We start from the raw sequence: 18,948 nt of genomic DNA, 5'->3' as shown, positions 1-18,948 counted from the left end.
AGCACACCTGGCAGCTCCGCTGTTTTTATGGTGGCTTTTCACAGCAGCGTTTTCTCAGAACAAAGCAGCTCACAGAGCCAGTGACAGAAGCTGAGGCCACCTGGCCCGGAGCTGTGCCTAATGTCACAAAGGGGATTTTACTGAGACTGTCCTTAAGAGGATTAAGGAATCATCTACTTTGCAGAGAACAGTCACATCTGCCGCTCCCGCACAAGTCGCTCTTATCTGCTCTCACAAAGCTCATTTCTGCCCAGTCCTGACTTGTTCCCATATTGCAACACAGCACAGATGCTCACAAAGAACAGGGGCTGGATACAGGTGGAGGGTGAGCAACAAATCAGTTGTATTCAGATAGCTCAGTAATTGGCTTCATCCATTGCACTACACTTGCACCACTCAGTAAACAAACAAATAGGCCTAATTTTCGGGGCTGGATATTCACAGCAGGCTGGATGTCACTGAGTAGTCGAACTCCTGGGGCTTCAGAGGGGATTTAAGAGGACTGTGGTGTGTTCAAAACCTGTGAACATTTGACTAATTATTTAGCAGCTTAAATGAGTTAAACAAACCTTAAAGCTCAGCTCTGAAGTGTTTTTCCTAATATACATCCTGTCTCAGAGACAGAAATAATTATGTCACACAGAGGTATGAAATTGTACCAACCCAGTACATCTAAAATGAAGAGGAAAGGAAAACAAATCCGCTAAGACAGGACCTAAAGCCTGAGGAGTTTTTTCAGCTACTTGAACACTACAATATATGCAGCCCGGTCAACTTCATTTTTCCTCTTTTCTGTTAGCAAGAGGTAAGATCAACAAGGTGTCTATAAGTTGCTTTTATAACTTTTACAGATAGGGGCTTTTTCACTGTTTAGGTTTTATTGCTGGAGTTACAATTTAGATGACAGCTACGGCCTCTTGAAAGAAGTCCAGGATTGCTCACTTAGCCCCTACACAAACCGATCCTAATCCTGTAATACAATATTCCTCCGCAGGATTGAATGCCCTTTCACCCCCAAGGTGGTCCCACGAGGTCAGGATGAAACCACCGCATGCTTGCTTGTGCCACTGGCACCATTGCAGTGTACCTGGCGCATGGATTAGTGAAGGGCTCTGTCCATCAGGACTCAGTCTGTCCTCACCAGGAGGACTGGCCTGGATGTACAACGGGTGGGGGGACAGAGGCGAGGAAGCGGGGACAGATGGATGCCCAAGGCACAAGGAGCTGAGCCTGGTGGATGTTGCCTGACTTGTCACTAAAACCTGCCTTGAAACAGATTTCTCCTGCAGTAACAACTCCTAGCATTACCTGTGCTGATCTGTAGAAGTTTCTCCCAAATATTTGACTGAAATGCTCCAAAGGTGATTGCCCCTCTCCTACTCTTGAAGAAAGGCAGGGGATTGCTTTGCTCTGCCACAGCCTTCTCAAAGGAAGCCTTCACCTCCCTTCACCTCCCCAAGGAAATTAAGCCACTTCCTTCAAATATTCTCATTGGAAACTGCTCCCACATCCTCATTGTTCTTGTTTGTCTCCTCTGGGCTCTGTTAAGTTTCTACATCTTTCGCAAAGCATGCGGGACAAAACCGGACACGCTGTCATAGCCTGTCCCAGTCCAACAAGGGGGTTTCCGTCACTTCCCTTGGGAAAAAGGCTTCCTTCTCCTGCAGCAGGACCACGCCACTTCTCGCTGAGCTTGCCTCTCAGATCCACGTCACGCTAATTTATCTGCACCCACAAATTCTTCTTTTCAAGAAGCATCATCCTGTTCTTTTTACTGAGCCACATCTGCCAATTCTGAACTATTTCTCAAATGTTATGATCAAGATGGTTTTGAGTTCCTCGTGAGTAAAAGTGCTTCCAGATCTGGTCTACCGGTCTAACTTACTGCAGCCACCTGTCTGCAGATTTCACTCAAAAATTGCTTCCTTTAAATAACTATATGAACTTACCCTCCCTCGGACATGAAACCACTACAAAACCACAACTAGGCATTTTTCAGATTATCTTCTTTTCAAATATAGCTATTGATACAGTTGTTAATTATCAGGTTTTAAGTGCATTCAAGAAATCAGTTTCCTGAAAATCATCTCTTCGATGTCTCTAGCAGTCACACCTTGTATCTTTGCTTTAGAGCTTAGCTGTTCAGGGCAAAATCAATATCATAGGCAGAGGGCTGCTGCATGCACCTGATCGATTGAGAGATTTTTCTTTGGCCAGTTCATCGCTTTTAAAATGATTTATCACACCTCAAATAAGAACAAATATTCCTTTAACGTCACTCTTGACACTAATTCTAAAGGCTGCTCTTAGTGGCTTTCTTAGATAGCCACTAATGAAAAGCAGCAGCTTCTTGAACTGGATGGAGTCCAGCTTCTGCACAAGGTTTCATAAAGGAATTAGGAATTGCTGTGCTAGGTTAGGTCATTGATCCAGTTAAAGGTTTGAAGGCATGGGCACATAACCAGTTACTTAACTAATTACCCCTCCCTCCCCCCAGCAAGCGAGTCACACTAATTGGTAATGTCCAAGCTCTCAGTCCGATGAAACGTGCAGTAAAACGCTATAGCTTCCCTCATTGTGGAGGTAAATCTATTCCTGGGGGAAGGTTTGTTAGCAGCATCCATTTCTGAAGCATCACAGCACGAACAGCCTGTCTTAAATGGCAACTTAATTACCACGCAAAGGATAATCAATACAGAGAGATCAAGACAAGTAGGTTACTTCACCAAATAACTTGAGTATTTGAAGACTCTCCAGGACAAGAGGCAAAGCATAAGGAAGGTTATTCCCGACTAGCTATTTCAGAACTACCCCGATGCCGTCAGATGCAGCACTGTTTTGTGCACTCCTGGTGCAGCAGTGAGGAAACACAAGCCACGTGCTTGGCTCCTCACATCTGCAGCGGGGATCTCAGATGCTATCAGGTTGCAAAGTCATCTGGGGAGAGGGGAGAACAGGTGCTGGTGCAGCAGAGTCCAGTAAGGACAAGGGAGGTCCCCACGGGGGACAGATGCCTGGCTGGCAGCTGCTTTGGGAAGACAGGAGCTGCAGCAGTGAGCACCTGACCCTGCAGTGCCATCAGCAAGAAGCTCCCACGCAACATTTCGTAAGGCTCAAATGTTTAACTGAAGCTAAGGCACAATTTGAACATTCTCCTTCTGACATCTTCAGTAAGGGAAGAAATGCCACAGCAGATCTCATCTTTGCATGGAATGAGGAGTTAAAGAATAAAAATAGTAGCAGCCAGGTGCTCTCCTTCACCAGCTTGATTGCATTCAGCATGTGAAACATAGTAAGTTCAAAACAGTAATTACAGGATAATACAGATGATACAAGACCCAACTCCCCAAAATGAAAGCAATTACAAGCAAAATTAGCTGGGAAAGAATTATTGGAAAAGTATGACTGATGGAGATATTTTGCCAGATGTCAGAAAAGTGACAATTAAAAAAGGCTGCTTTAGAAAAAGTCTTGATTCAGAAAAGTGAAATCAGTTAAGTCTCAAGTTACACAAAAAAAGTGGGCGAGAGGAATTTGATAGAATTAAGTAATTTACAAGCCAGGAATTGTCTTAAAAGCTGATGAGAATAACGCACATCCTGTCAGTCAAGTCCATTAGCAGGTGGAAGCAGCTGAACCACCAGGAAGAAGGCAGCAGCAGCAAGGGCACAGTAATTACGTTCTACTGAGAAAACACCTCTATTTGGGAGGAAGCCCAGGTAGCCATATCATCTCTTGGTGGACAGGTGCATACCCAGGCATGTCATGCTAAAAGTCCACAGTGCTTTAAGTGAAATAGGAGAAGACGCTAATTAGAAAATCTAATCAGTGGGAAGAATAAATAAGGAAGAGGTGCTGGCAGAAGACAGCAGAAGGAGAGCAGACTCCAAGGATACGAGCTTGGTACATCCTGAAGAAAATAACCCCTAATAAATAAATTTCATGGGGAAGAGAAACCTGCCCGTTTGAAAAATATTGTCAAGCAATAATGAAAAGTAAATTTGGTATGGTGTGAAAGAGGCAGCATGAACAACTGAGTCATTGCAGAAGACTGGGATTATTACAGTCAGATTATGCGTGATACACGATGATTACTCCTGAAATGCTGTATGCTCAACACAGCAATTTCCAATCCATTTTAGTGGAAGAAAATTATTTAATAAGTAGAATTGTTGCTGAAGTCAACTGAGGCAGGCTGAATCTACACCATCCAGCTAATCATCTCCCAACTGAGATTAAGTCCTGATGGGTCACACATGGTATTTCAGATTCCACAGTCCTGGGATTAAATACAGACATTTTTCAACATGGTGAATATTTTAGCTTTCCACTGGTCTTTGCTCTTGGAAATTACAGAAACACTTGTTAGAGAATAGTATCAATGCAATTTGAGTTCACAAGCCATTAAACTGAAGCACTCTGGCTGCACTCTAATTGCTACGCAGAAAACATTTCAGGGTGCAGATCGAAATATTAAGAGCCTTTTAAAGTGTGTTCAAACAGTAAAATATTTACAAGCAAGCAATGATTTTAGCATGTGTTAAACAACATTAAAAGACAATTCAGAGCCCTGTTGCAGAGGGAAACCCAGCTTAAGCTAGTAACAGCAATTTTGCCTTATGCCACAACTGCTATTCACAGAAGTGCTCAGAATTCCTTCGGCTTAAATACAGATAAAATCAAATATCCAGAAGAAGCCTTTTCCACAATTTCTCATGACGATACAAGCTTACCGCTATTCACCTATCCTGCATAACCCATCCTTGATTGAAACAGAAGAGTTCTGGGACAAAGCAGATAGCTTCTCTGCCCTTTAAACCAATGCCTGCTATCCTGAACCTACAACATGAATTGAGGTCACTTGGGTAAACTCTGGAGATGCATCTACTAGGAAGTCACTGAGGACACAAACTCATCATTCTCCACTTGGCTACAATGGAGTTTTGTGTTAAACCCTGACTGTATCTGAGCATCACCCATTATTCAGAAGGATGAGCAGCAAATGAGAACAAGTGACGATGGCTATTCGTATGTCTAATTTTCAGTGACAATGACAGCAATTACTGTATGTTAGCTCAAAAGGATAAAAATATCTGCAAGAATGGGAACAAAGATAGGTCATTGCCTGCTGCAGCCATCAGATAATCACAGAAGTAGGAAACAAGAAGAATATAAAAAATATAGCAAATCCATACACGTCACTGAAGAGAGAAAAGTGCTACAAGACACCTTAATTAGAAAAGAATCAACAAAAATAATTCCTGTTTGATAAAGGCCCATACTTACATCAACATCCCATTTCTGTAGGGAAGCAAGGACACGGGGCTTAAATTGGCAACACGTGATTTAAGAAAAAGTTATCTTTCCCAACCAAAAATTAGCGGGGAAGAAACCAGAGGAGCTTATGTCCCAGATGTCCAATAACTACACAATCAAAAAATGAAGCCAGGCAGCACACACCCACATTACCTAGAAGTATCCAGAATTAATTAGGACAGAACCCATTTTCCCTGTTTTTAGTGGAATGCACAAATACAACATTTGGTTGTGATTACAAAAATTAGTGGTGTCTACTCAAATTCCTTCTTTCCTGCAAGAAAAGAACTTTACATCTGAGCTCTGCCCTGGCTGAAAAGGTTGTTCTGTCTTCTTACCTTCTGCCCTTCCCATGCCTGCAGGCCAGACGTCTTGTGGCTAGATGTGATCCCAAGCAAACATTATAACAACTGCTCAAGTGTGCATTGGCAGCACTGCAGAGAATGCACTGCCCACGCTGCATCTCACCGCACTGCTCCCCTGCCACATCTCAGGTTTGTCAGGTAAGTGTAAAACACAGGAGTACACAATTCTTCTGCTGCTTTATTAACTTCAAACAGCTTAAATACAAACAGTGACTCTGATTGCTCTCCTGTTTATACTGTGTTGGCCTGTCCCAGTGTAGGAATTAAACAATAAATGACAAAACAAATTAAGCCACTGCTAGCCAGGGAATGGCACCTTCTGAGCGCCGGTCAAAAACACAGCATCTGTGCACCTAAAACGCATTCCCCAACAGATACATGTGCTGGGGCTGTGCAGCTCCCATTCCTTAACAGCAGAAGACCAACAGATGGAAGTCACATCAGCAGTCACCCTCTTGGCTGCCCAGCTTCATTACCTACAACATTTAAGGTTTCTGGACAGAGTGAACAATGTACTTCATTGCTATCTCAAAACCCAAGCACTGTGGCCCAGTTTCAAATTTGTTTACACGAAAACAAATTAGGATTTGCTTCAGAGAAGTCAGCAGCGTTTTAGGCAGGCATCAGAATCGGGCACTAAGGGGGCGAGTATGTTTCAAAAAAGGGAAACAGCCCCACGAGGACAGGTACACAGGCACCCGAGGGATGTTCAGAGCAGAAGGCATAACTGTAGGGCAGGTGCTTGGTAATTTCAGTATTGATAATGCTGAAAAGTTTGTTGTGGGAAGCAAGTGGTTCTTTTTGTGAGGCTTCACCAGTCCCAGTCTCACAATAGTGTCAAAGTGATTCAGGAAACGCTCTTCCTTTTGGCAGAGGAGATACAGAGCCAGAGATACTCCAGCAGGACAGGTCCTGTAGGAGAGCTGAAGACAATGCAGGAACCTGGGCAGCCTGCCCACCTGCGTGCAATTTATCCAGGGGATGCTGCGCACCCCTGCCCACGGTGCTGCTGCTGCGCTCTGCTTCAGAAGTGCTGTGCTTCTGAGCAACAAGGGGTGAAATACTTTTTGCCAAAGTGAAGTCTACTGAGATTTCTAATGAAGAAGGATCTGGTAAAAATCTCTTAAAAATGATCAAAATGATGAAGTATTTAATAATGCCTCATTATCTTCTGCCAGAAATTACGGTTTGTTTCTTTACTGTGGAAGAAGAAAATCGATTGTGTTAGCGCCGCCATAAGCAGCCTTACAGATAACGCCACTGCACTCAAGAAGTCACCCAGCTGTAGGCTTTACAATGAAAACATGCCCTGAAGGATAATAGCAATTGCTCTTGCTAGAATCATAAAATCTGCCAGCTAAAACATCAGATGATAAACTAGACTTGAAAGCATTATCGAGGCAACGCTGGGTGCAGTCACAGCACCGTGCGTGCGGTGCCGCTTCCCCTTTGCTCGCCAGAAGAGCAACTGTCCAGCCGGAGCTCCTCTCCAAAACCTTTGGTCATGATGTTCACAAGGCTCGGTTAGCCTGGTGGGGGCAGCTTGCTGGGCGCACACAGCACCCCAGCTCATGAGCTGGGCAGAATCCAGCCCTCATGCTGATATGTGATATCACAAGCATTTAATTCTTCCCACAGGCACTTAAGGCCTGCGCCACAGAAAGTACTCTCCACCTGAGGACTGCCTACACACTCCACGTCCCAGCAATGCCATTTTTAATAGATCTAATGAACATCCTCAAGGTGCTTAATATCGATCCAGTGACTAACCACACTGCCTTTTCAGCCTCTCAGCCAGAGACACATCTGGCTCTCCTGGACCTGAGTGGAGCACTCGGTCCCAGGTCCGGCCAAGCAGGGAACACACAACGCAGCTGTCAGACACGAAACCAGCCCTCTGCAGATGAGACCTTGCACACCAACGAGACTGAAATTACAGACAGCAACGTGCAAAGCCGTGTCCCAACCCGAGCAGCTGCAGAGCACTATCTGATCCATTTCACGTTCGCCTCCTGACAGCCCCAGGGCTCCCAGCAGATAACATGTCTCACGCAAGGGCAGCACGCAAGAGCTCAGCTCCGCACGTCTGCGCTTCCAGCTCCCCGAACACCGTATGCATGGTAGATCTCACACTCGATATCATGCTCCGAGAATGTATCCTCTCTGCAGCGCTGGCTGTTTTCAAGTCAGAATTGCTTTTCTAAAGTCACTTTTACATACCAAAAACATTTTTTTGCGTATGATTCAGAAACATGCTATAGTAATAGAGGGGAGACAGGGAGTCTGCCCAGCTCTGCTCAGTTTTATCTCTACCAGCTGCTGCACAAAGCACAAGCAATTCAGGAATCATGGCAAAAACATTTTTCTAAACAGTCCTATGGTCTATGGAGAGGGACGGAAGTTTATTACCATCCATGACTCACTCCCTGTTGAAGCTTTTTCCTGGATGAACTGCGTTCTGCACTATTATGTTCCAGTAACAATAAATTAATAATAGGCAAGGGAATTCATAGTTCGCCTCACAAAAATGTAACCAAAGCAAGGAAAATATGGAATATGCTATAGAGATTAAGGGAAATATTTCATTCCTTTCCCCTCCAGTGTGTAAGAATTACAGCCCTTCATAACAAATTTCATTCTTTGTCACAAGACTTGTACAGACACGAAGCATGGAAAATGAACCGTGTTTACACCAAATGTAAAACATTTTTTCCACCATCGGTTCCTATAGTAAGCACAGAAAATTTGCTTTCCCCAGTACAGCCTAAAAGTCAAAAGAGATCTCAGGATATCTGGGTCAGCTCCTGATCCTTCTAACCTTCCTCTGCGATCCCTGACCAATCACTTCACCTCCCTCTGCTTGGAAGTTAGCAATAAATCTTCCACCTCAGCAGCAAGTGGTGAGCATATCCTCTTTTAATGATTTTATATCCACATTTGGCTACAGGGAGAAGGAAAATGCCAGCTTAAGCCCATTGACATTAACTAACCAGGTTCCTATTTCAAGTTGACTTCACATTTGCATTCAAAGCCAGGTTCATTCACCTGGCCCTCATGTCATTAGCTTTGAATTTCATGCTATACATTACAACTTCCTCACCATTAGGCTATAAGCTTTTTGTTTTCTTTTAAACTATACAACAGGGTGGGGAACTCCACAGAGTATCTCCCAGTTTGCAAAAATACAACCTGTTTTAGCACCTGGCTCGTACTGAACCAACATGGAAACTATAGAGCTTCCTACTGCACTAAGAAGGAACTTCTGTTCACAGAAAAAGTTTTCAAATCTGGAAAAGATACTGTAAGTTTCAAGCCCATACGTATCTGAGAACCAAGAACAAGGCTTCCCTCAAAACTGACTTGATTTTGTCTCTTCCATACACATTGTTTATCCATTTTATGATCTGTTCCTACCAGGATCCTAACAGTACGCCAACATAGTCATGAGCATGCCCTCCCACTCTTCTTGAAAGAGTCCTTATTTCACAGGTTCAGCCCCAGGGGCATCCATCCTCCAGATTCTGCCAACCATGGAGTGACCCGGGAGAGCATCTCCCATTCAGTCTGTGCAGGCAGAGACATCTATTTACTGGCACTGAGGTATGACACACACGCAGCCTATTTACAGGAATGATCGAGATTCAATCAAAACTTCAAAATATGCCAGATGTCAGGCAATGTGTTTACAGAGAGAGCAAAGTGATTCAAAGGCATCTGTAATTACTGTTCTCTCTGCAAGTGGGAGTTTTAAAGGGAAAGGTGGGTGTAAAGGGGGAATAAACTCATGGTTCTGACTGTCAATTAAGAGCCTTAGTAAGGAAAGCTTAAAAAAGGAGCAAATTTACAAAAGCTCATCCCACGCGTCTGAGTAAGCAGGCAGAAGTGAAGAGCTTGGCTGCTCCAGAATGGTGTGGGAGTGTGCTGTCTGACCAGGACCAGGGTGCTCCTGCTCCACCTGTAGCATCTTAATTCACTCGAGAAGAAATCCCAGAGTGGAAAAAGGGGCTGAAATCCCAGACCAGCAGTTACGGCACTCACAGCAATGCTCAGAGATCCCATAACTAACTCAAGAGAGAGGGAGCTGGTTCCTCTGGGCCTTCTCCAGTTCCTGCCACGTGAACTTGGACTAATTCTCTTGTAGTAGGTGGAATTCAAATATGCACTTAAACACTTTGTTAAAGAAGGATGGATTGCTGAACGAGATCCAGAATTTATAAAGCACCTTGAGCAGGAATACAAGTTATTACAGTGATTCCTTGGAAAAAAATGCTGCGTGAAAAGGAAATATTTCTTCATGGTAATGCAGATTTCCATCACCTTAGAATCATCATTAGGACTTGAGAAGTATCTGTGAAAAAATTCAGATGGCATGAAAGTAATTTAGACAATATTTAATCCTCCATTTATGGAAATTTGTTTAGATGACTATGAAATGATAAGTATCTACCTATAAAAGCAGATTTATGTTCCAACTTTATGAACAAATTCAATAGAGACAGCTGCACCAAAACCAAGCGCATTGATACTGCAAGCACTCTTGGGAGGATAGCACAGAATTTGGGATCTGGGCTCAGCAGTGTTTTTGCAAACTAAAAAAAAAAAAAAACGACTCTTTCAGTGATGAATGCATATCTAAGTATCATCATGTCTTAAGCGTGCTTAGCATCTGTCACACCAAATATTAGCTTGCAATGCAGTTCCAGCAAACAGAACCAATAAATGTGTTTTAGGGGTGGAAGACATTGGATAAAGAGCACTGCCTCCAGCAGCAACGGTGCAAAAGAGACTCTCATACCAGCAGGGAAGGGAGCACAACAGCATTACAGAAAAGCGTAAAGAAATAGCTCAGGGACAATATTTAACTTACGAGTCAGAGGTAGAAATGAAATATACATTTAATTTTCTTTCTGCTCTTGTCAAAGGTAAATAGTAACCAGCCCTCCGAAATCACATGTCAGTTGAACATGTCACAGTTCGAGCTGAGCTCACCAAAACCAAACTCCCAGCAGGATCTCAAAAAAAAAATCACTTCCCCTGTTTGCTGAGGACCGGGGAAGTCATTTCAGACCACAAAAAACTGTTAGTTTAAGAGGCTTACAAGTGTGCAGCACCAACAAGATACTGAAAATCTGATGCGAGTAGAGAAAGCCCAAAATAAGGAAAATATAATGCACAAATGGGTCATTTTGTGTCCCTTTCTGCACCTTCAGCCACAGCAGCATAGCGGTGAGGTGAGGATCCCACATCACAGGTGCCCCCAAAAGGGACAAGTACCCCCAAAGGGGGACAAAAGCTCATCTGGGAAAGCACGCACAGAGGATTTTTGCCCTGTAGAAGGACAGCAGAAAATCACATCCATGGAAGTGACATGGAAAATTTGCCTCCACACAGATTTTACTTTCTTTTGCACGTCATCCTCGTACATCCTATACACAGCCGACATGGGCAGCGCAGGAGAGGACCCGTCCCGGTGTCCGTGGCTGCTCCAGGTGCCCTTGGCAGCCCCGTGAGGAAGCCTGAGAGCGGCCCGGCACCCCGAGGGTCCCCGGCAGCCCCGTGAATGCAACGCCTGCGAGTCCAAATAAGGGAACTTGTTGCAAACTCCCCTCGAGCTGCCTGGTCCTGGCTGGTTTATGTTAGGGAGACAAGACTAAACAGACCTTCATATTTGCAGAATTAACCACTAAAAATGAAAAATTGGTTGTTTGTTTCCAGAGTGCAGATGAAGGAGAGCCCTGCGGCCTCTTCTGGAAACCGTGCCACGGCGAACCCGGCGCTGGGTTATCTCGTTTTTCTTAAGAGGCTTTGGGACAGTTTCAGAAGGGCTAACCACAAGTGAATCCCAAGGAAGGACCAGCTCCTGTCCCACCTCGGTGTAACTGCACCAGCTCACTTTTTGATGGGCACCAATGCTAACATTTGGCCCCACAGTTTCTATTTCCCCACTATTGTTGCAGTGCAGAAGTCAGATTTTTTTTTTTAAACTTATCTATTAAGTGTCAGATCAGGGGAAGTTTCAGTGCTTTGCAGCAAAACTTACACCACACATCCTGTTTCTTTTAATTGCTGCTGTGAATTTAAATAGAAGCTGGCTACTTCCTTTCCCCCTTGTTTAAATTGCCTTTCGATTTAGCGCAACAAGGCTTGAATTGGGTAATTTCATGCCATCCCTCATGGGCAGATGCAACCTCGCTCTGCCCTCTGAGCCACCTGGATGCTGTATGAGCTCAGCTTAAGGTTACCTGCCTCTCTGCAAAGCTTTATTTGCTCAGGTTCGGAGTAGACGAACTGAACCCCCTCAGCCTGCGTGCGGACATCCGCTCACATCCCAGCTGGCAGGCGCTGGGTGCCACGTGGTTAACCCTTCTTTTGCTTTCCCCATCTCTGAAGAGCTATGACCTGTTTACTCAAGCCTGGTAAACAAGATAAGCCTCAACGTGGCAAGAAATATGGAAAACAGAGACATGCTGCCAGGGCTGTGACATTTATTTAGGAGCAGAATTTCCATACGGTGCTTGTGGTTAAACAAAAAGAGAGAGATAGGGGAGAAACAAGGAAAGGTCCACCAGTGCTAAACCCCTTTGTTCACCAGTGCTTAGAGAAACTCCATCCACAGCTGCTCCTGCATAAATCAAATCTAAGTCCCATCAATCCCATTAATTTTGTATTCCACCAAAATTAGGGTACTGAGAAGCTTCATGCTTCCCAAAACACAGAGCAGGGGGGCTGCCAGCTCCCCCCCAGCCCCACACGGGGAACGCTGGGGGGCTGCACCAGGCAGAGGACCCCCGTAACCAACAAGCAAGGACACAGCCAGGAGGCAGCCCAGCTAGGGACTGATTTTCCTGTTAGTGCTGTGCACTGCCAGCTCCCCGGAGATCCGTACAGAAACCACCACATCAGTATAAAGCAATTAAAAATAGACCGGATGAGCGCTGAGCGGCAGCAGGCAGCTGCAGGCAAGAGTGACAGCAAGATGCTTGGAAAGGCCCAAGCTGCTGATCAGCCTCCTTCCAGGAGCCCAGCTTGATGGTTTCAAAGCACACACCAGCACACCCCATTTCTGGTGGTGCTTAGCTGAACTGCACATCTAAGTGTCTCAACAGAGAAACAAATAGACTTTTTGATTGCAATGTGCCTATTTTGCGTTGGAAAGCCTCTGGTACGAACACACAGTGACGTTAACAGTGCAGGCAGGGCTGTGAGCGTAGCTACTTACCTGGCTGCAAACCAGGCCCCTGCACTGCCAAATTAGAAGCAGAAATGTAGATGGGAAAGATGCCTTTTTCCCCACTAGTCACACACGCACCTTGCACAGACATTGTCTAACTGACACGGGAGCACGGACCCCCCCAAAAAAGACATTTTAAACGCAACCAACCTCTTCCCAGGAGCCTTCCCATGCAGTTCCCACTGCACACAGGCACAAGGTCCCACAAATTATTCACCTTTATAATCAGTGCTGCTTATCTGGTCAGGAGCTGAGAAAACTATTGAAAACTATCACTTTGCTGTTCTGAATGCTTAGCTTCATGAGAGACAACTGACAAGAAAACATGGGTTTGAAAGGAGTCCAGTGAAAGTACATGAACACAAAGCAGGGGCTGGGATCACCCATCTGTCTCTGCCAGGAGCTCGCTTTCTCCTCTGAATTACATCTGTATGAGACAGGACCTAATCTCAGTGCAGAAATTTGTCTAGATTTGTGCTTGCTTTTACTGTAATTTAATTTTAAAGGTCAAATGCTGGTCTTTGCTGCAAATCTAGAGCAGCACCACTGATGGATGGCATGACTTCCAGCTGCATCTGCATCTCACAGCAGAATCTGGTCCAATAGGTATGGGGACCTCACGTCCAGTATAAGGTGACATGTGAAACATGGGGTAGAGGCAGTTTGCTGCATAATCTCCATGGAGTACATGAATAGTTAATGCAAGTAACACTATGACTCAGTCTATTCGAGTATCAGGTTCTGGGTTACCCGAATGCAAGCAAAACATGACGACAATATACACGCATTGTCTCCCAAAACAGGGCAAATGCCAGGCTGATTTCAGCCTCCTCTCGTCTTAGGTTGATCAGTACCCACTGAATTTTGTGTTTGCCAGCTGAGGCAGCTAAAGTACAATTTCTCAAGGGGATGCAAACTGCTCCTACAGGTAGCTGCAGAGTATCACTTGACGAGCATGCAGAGAACACCTCCATCTCTGAGCTGCTTCCCACCGGGCAGGCAAAGCTCCAGCTCCTCCACTTTACAACCATATACAGTTCTCATTTATTCAACCACACCAGGAAAATTCACACAGAACACAAGGTGGAGGAAGCTGAGTGCATATGTATAGAGACAGGTACACAGATATCTATCTACATGTGTGCACAGCTTGATTTCAGTAGGAAAATTTCCCTCTACACACTGATGTGGTTTTCAAGTCTGCAGTACCACCTGGCTGTGATATACCAGGCTCAGGGCACACCTGGCCCTGCTCTGCAGACAGCTGGGGCTCACTCTGCTCATGTCTGGGGCAAGGCTGGAGAAGGAGGACTGGAAGGGGATTGTCACCACCAGATCCTGCCTGCCAGATCCTGCTGTGACCACTACTTCTGACTTACTACTTTCTTCCCCTCAGTTTTACAACCCATTGCTTAACCAGAAGTAATTTGAAGGAGCTTGAGTTCTGTAACAAGCAAAAAAACTCTGGAATTGTTACACCCAAAAGAGGGAAATGTGTATGTGCTACAATTCTCTTATTCCCCTACAGAACCTTTTAATAGGCAAGAAAGTGGTGACTTCAGGAACACGTTCTTAAGACTGCTAAATGCTCCGAGTGTGAACCAAGCCTCCTTGGCTGTTTGGGGCAAAAATCATCTTAAGCGTTTTGCAGCATCTCTCACAAGAGGCCCAGTTCAGCCTGGGGCCAGCTGGGAGGGGTGTCAGCGCTCAAAGGACCAGCTGCAGATCCCAGCCAGACAAAATGCACCCGCTGCCCCCCGTGTGTGCGACAACAGTGACAGCTGGCGGACGCGGGGAGAAAGCCCCACGCATCAGCAGCCCACTGGTGCACGTCCTCCACCTCTGGTTAGTCTCAGCTGAACCAAAGAGCCTTGGAGTGAGGAGCCACAACAGACACCGTGTCCACAAGTTGCTGCTCCTTTAGTGGAAAGCACCCAGGACTGAGCCCTCCCTGCTGGCTCAGGCAGAACCTTTCACCCTTGTGCATTAATCAGCAGGGCTGTACACCCTCCCTCTTATGAGACCTTGGACAGTTATCCTCTTCTTATGCAGCACAGAGCAGGAATTGGAAAGAGTTATTAGCACAATCAGTGTGTTATTCACTGCCTCTGTTTACTTTCCACCCCTCCTGCTGCCTGCAAGACTTGCCTGCATTTGCACATTCTCTTTGTGGGCATGAATGGGATGCTTAAGGCACAAAGTCTGGCTTAGTAAAGTTCAAATTGTCAGCTCTGGACTCATATTGTTGGGGGAACATGTGCAAGGTGACACCAAGGAAGTCACCAGCAGCGCTGGACACAAGTCCCTGAGGTCTGGAAAAAATCCAGAGACAACAAGCACCTTTGGGTGCAGCCAGCCCCAGACCAGCAGGGCCACAGTGCTCATAGGGGTGGCACTCGCTCACCCCAAGATGCTGAGGCAGAGCCTAAAACCTACTTCTTCTGGGGAGAAGATTTCATTTTGATGTTGTCCATTATTTTCTCTCACACCAAGAAGGGAACAGGCTGTACTTTTTGCTTCTGATTCACAAATATTATATCCCCTCTTCCCACTATGGGTGACTCAGAAAAGTGACTCATTCACCTCTAGATAGTTTTATTTCCCCCACATCTGATATGAAAAAAAAAATCTATGTTGGCCCCTTGGGGGGGAAAAAAAAAAAAAAGCCTTTTCTTCTATTCATCAGCCCTTGCTTACAATGCAGAGATTAAAACAGTTCATTTCCAGCTCCAGACACCAACTCACTGCTCTGGCTGCAGTAAGGGAGGAGCCGTGCCCTGGCCTCAGCTGCATTGATCTCCCCACTAGAGGCTGCTGAAGCAAAAGCAACAACGGTTCTGCTCCATGCAGGGTGGCCCTGAGCTTCCCAACACACCTGCAAGCAGAGGCAGAGCCCTAGAAGTAAGCAAAGAAAGATGGTGGGAAAGAAGGCTTGTTATGTAGGGACATCTTGTTTTAATTACAAAGAGGCTTTGCCGTAAGTTGCAGATTCAGAGGAGCTGTAGCCCAGCCAGGCTGTTGGGTGATGGAGGGTGGGAGAAGAAGGCACTGACACCCTCACACACATGCTGCCATCTGGGAGGAGAGGGGAGGAGGAAGATCATGCCATCCCTCGGGGCATTTTCTGCTGCGCAAAGCACATTCATTGTCCTATCAACAAGGACAGAGAAATGTGATTAATTTGAAAGCACTGAAAGCAAAGCAAGATGGCTGAGCAGGAGTTCAGGGAGGAGAACAGCATTAAACCCTTGTGAAGAGCCCAAGAGTATCAAAATCAAAGGATCTGGATTTCTTGGCTATTGCTTTGTGAGGATTGCAAGATCCACAGCTCCCCCCTGCTCTCAGATCAAGGACAAGGAGACCTACAGACTGAATTGATCTCAGGAACAGAGGATCACAGTTGGAGGGGGAGACCTCCAACCTACCGAGGAACGTCCTTGCCCATGCAAGAAGCCCACAGCACACTGTCAGCAAGGCCTAAACACAGGTTTTCCACACTGCACCAAAGACCTTTAAGGCAGACAGTGATAACTGCTCTGTAAATCTTGAGCCACCTGTGTCAAGAAACGGAGGAGCAAGGTGTCCCACAATCACTCATCCTTTTTTCTGTAACTGCTGGCTATATCCCAGAACAACAAAGAGACCAAATCTGAGCCTGGTCAATTCAGAAATGTTTTTGCCACTACATTTATGGAAAGCAATATCACATCCTGCAAATCCTTGGCCTGTTCATCAGCAGCAGCCCCTTGAATCACCAATGCTTTCTGGGTGCTAAAGCAAAGCACAAGCTGTTAGCTGGACCTTAGAAGAAACCAGAGAAGAAAGAGGACAAGGGATGAATGTAACCAAGTAACAGGGGGACACACTAAAGGCAGGGCAGTGTACAGCCTCCTTGGATAATTGTACAGTGATTTTCTGCCACAGACCTCAGTTTTTCACCACATTAGCCAGGAAAACTCTAACCCCTGCAAGGTTAGCATTGGTCCCCTGGCTTCACACCATCACTGAGACCTCAGAGTGGAGAAACCTTACTGTACCATTTACTCCAGACAGGGACCGGACTACAGGATCAGAGTAATTCCTTCACACTCAAAACTATTAATTTTTGTACTAGACAAGGATTCTCTCTAGACTGAATTTATTACACAAAAGCTAAATCAATAAGTTGGATGTTACAAGGCCTGTGACTTCTCTAGCAGTGATGTCTCAAAGTTTACCTGCTAATCATATCAAGTCTTCCCCTTTCATTTCATCCTTGCTACATCCCAGTGAACATGTTAAAAGCCTTCTTCTCTTGTGCTTACACCCATCAAATACAATACAAGCATATCTACTTATTTAGTCTTTGCTTGGCAAAACTACTCTGACTCAGCTCTTTTAATCTTTGTTCTGACATCAATCTCCTCAGTCCCACTGATAACCATACACTTTTTTTTTCCTTGGAATTTATCAGTCTTTCTAGTAAACAGGTGCCCAGAATTAACTGCAAGAGAGAAAGTGCAACCAGTTGTGAAAGAGCAGCAAATCATTGTACAATAAAAGATGTAACAAGGACTTTAGCCATGTGCCACATGGCTGGAAGTGACAGGGAGCTGAAGTGGTTGTGGGATAATGAACATGAGAAAGCAAGGTGCATGCAACTATACCACTGCATTTATGACCTTGTCAGGTCATCCTTCATGCCTTCCTCCTCCTCTCCACAGTCACACACACAGCGCTCCTTACCTGCAAGCACTTGTGCAAAGGGAGAAAATGCTCTATTGCTTGATGTATAGCATGCCCTCAGAGGATGCTTCTGTTGAAGATTGTCATTTAAGATAACAAATTGTTCAAAAAAACCACCTATTACTCTGCCTTCAGCTGAGAGGTGGAGTAATTGTTTCCTGTGGGAGGAGACCAATCTTCAGGGAATCAAAGCAATGCCTCATGGCTGAGACAGATGTGAAGTCACTGTTTCTGAATGTTCTTAGCAAAGCAATTCTTTGGAACACACATAGCTGAAGATGAACAGTACCCACAGCCCCAGATGCAAAAGCTGCAGAGCAGTTATATAGTTTTAACTTAAGGATCCCATTTCACTGCTAACTGATAGAAAACAGAACCCTCACGGTCAACATCATCCATTGCTATTTCCCCAGGATAGGTTATACTGTGGGTTTCATTATTTCAACCCCCTTTTAAGTTGTAGATCTCCCCTCAAGTCCAGCATCAGAATGCCAAACATCAACAAGCTTGTGTTTACTAGTACTCTTACACGGTGATAAGTGTTGAATGGATAAGTCTTCATGCAATAAAAAAAGGAAAAAGAGGTACAAGAAATAGAGATGGTGTTTCCAACAACATCTGATTAGTTACAACTCAGAGGAAAAAAATAAACTTCCCCACTGAATAACAGCTACCACTTTCTTTGCTATCCTAAATTTAGAAACTGATTTTTATCACCCAAGACTACAAGATTTATTAGCAGAGTCAGTACAGTTGGTACCCAACAGCAGGCCAGTTGGCACTCCAGGAAAACTCAGAGCTGGGTCCAAACTCAGAGGGGCTGAGCCTCGTGTCTGCTTGCAAACTTGGAAGAAATCCCAGCCAAAGAGACAATACAGCAGCAGGCATCAACAGAGAAGCTCCAAGCAAACTTAAACACAAGAATTGGCCATCAGAGAGACTCTGTGAGGTTCATCCTCTGTTATCATATGAAAACATAAACCCCATTCCAGGGCTTGGGGAAAGAAAGAACAATGTAACACTGAAAAGTCATTAAAATTAAGTGTGCCCAGTGGCTTTGCTCTCCAGGAGATTGAGTCACAAGTCTGAGACTTTTGTGATTTCACATTTCATGAAGACATAAGAAGTCTGTGATACAGAGTTCGTTCCTACCTTTTAACTTCCAGGCTCCAAAAGAGCTGCCAGAGAGCATTATTTTTAATGCACTCTCACACAGGGAATAAAGTTTCCAAGAAAGCTGCCAAACATAGCAAAGGTTTGCCCTTTCCTTTTCCAACACTTTCTTAGAAAGCTACAAATAACATTACTTAA

The 18,948-nt window shown here is 45.0% G+C and overlaps 1 protein-coding gene across 3 annotated transcripts in view; it reads right to left on the bottom strand.

Annotated features, from left to right (window-relative positions):
• NEURL1 (neuralized E3 ubiquitin protein ligase 1) overlaps nucleotides 1-18,948 on the bottom strand; it is a 153,871-nt gene that overhangs the window by 111,690 nt on the left and 23,233 nt on the right. Inside the window, exon 1 of one of the 3 annotated variants that reach the window (XM_083845077.1) lies at nucleotides 18,790-18,844. The exons of 1 other annotated variant lie outside the window; for it this stretch is intronic. In XM_083845077.1, coding sequence (XP_083701203.1) covers nucleotides 18,790-18,829 — 40 coding nt within the window. In that variant the 5' untranslated portion in view covers nucleotides 18,830-18,844. Of the gene's footprint in view, nucleotides 1-10,548; nucleotides 10,592-18,789; nucleotides 18,845-18,948 lie in introns of those variants that run through there. One more of the 3 variants, XM_083845079.1, reaches the window with a different exon arrangement.

This window comes from Anser anser (genome assembly GCF_964211835.1).
Source record: "Anser anser genome assembly, chromosome: 7".
NCBI classification, from domain to species: Eukaryota; Metazoa; Chordata; class Aves; order Anseriformes; family Anatidae; genus Anser; species Anser anser.
The sequence above is the reverse complement of the archived record's forward strand: the minus strand, read 5'-3'. Positions and strand labels throughout refer to the sequence as shown.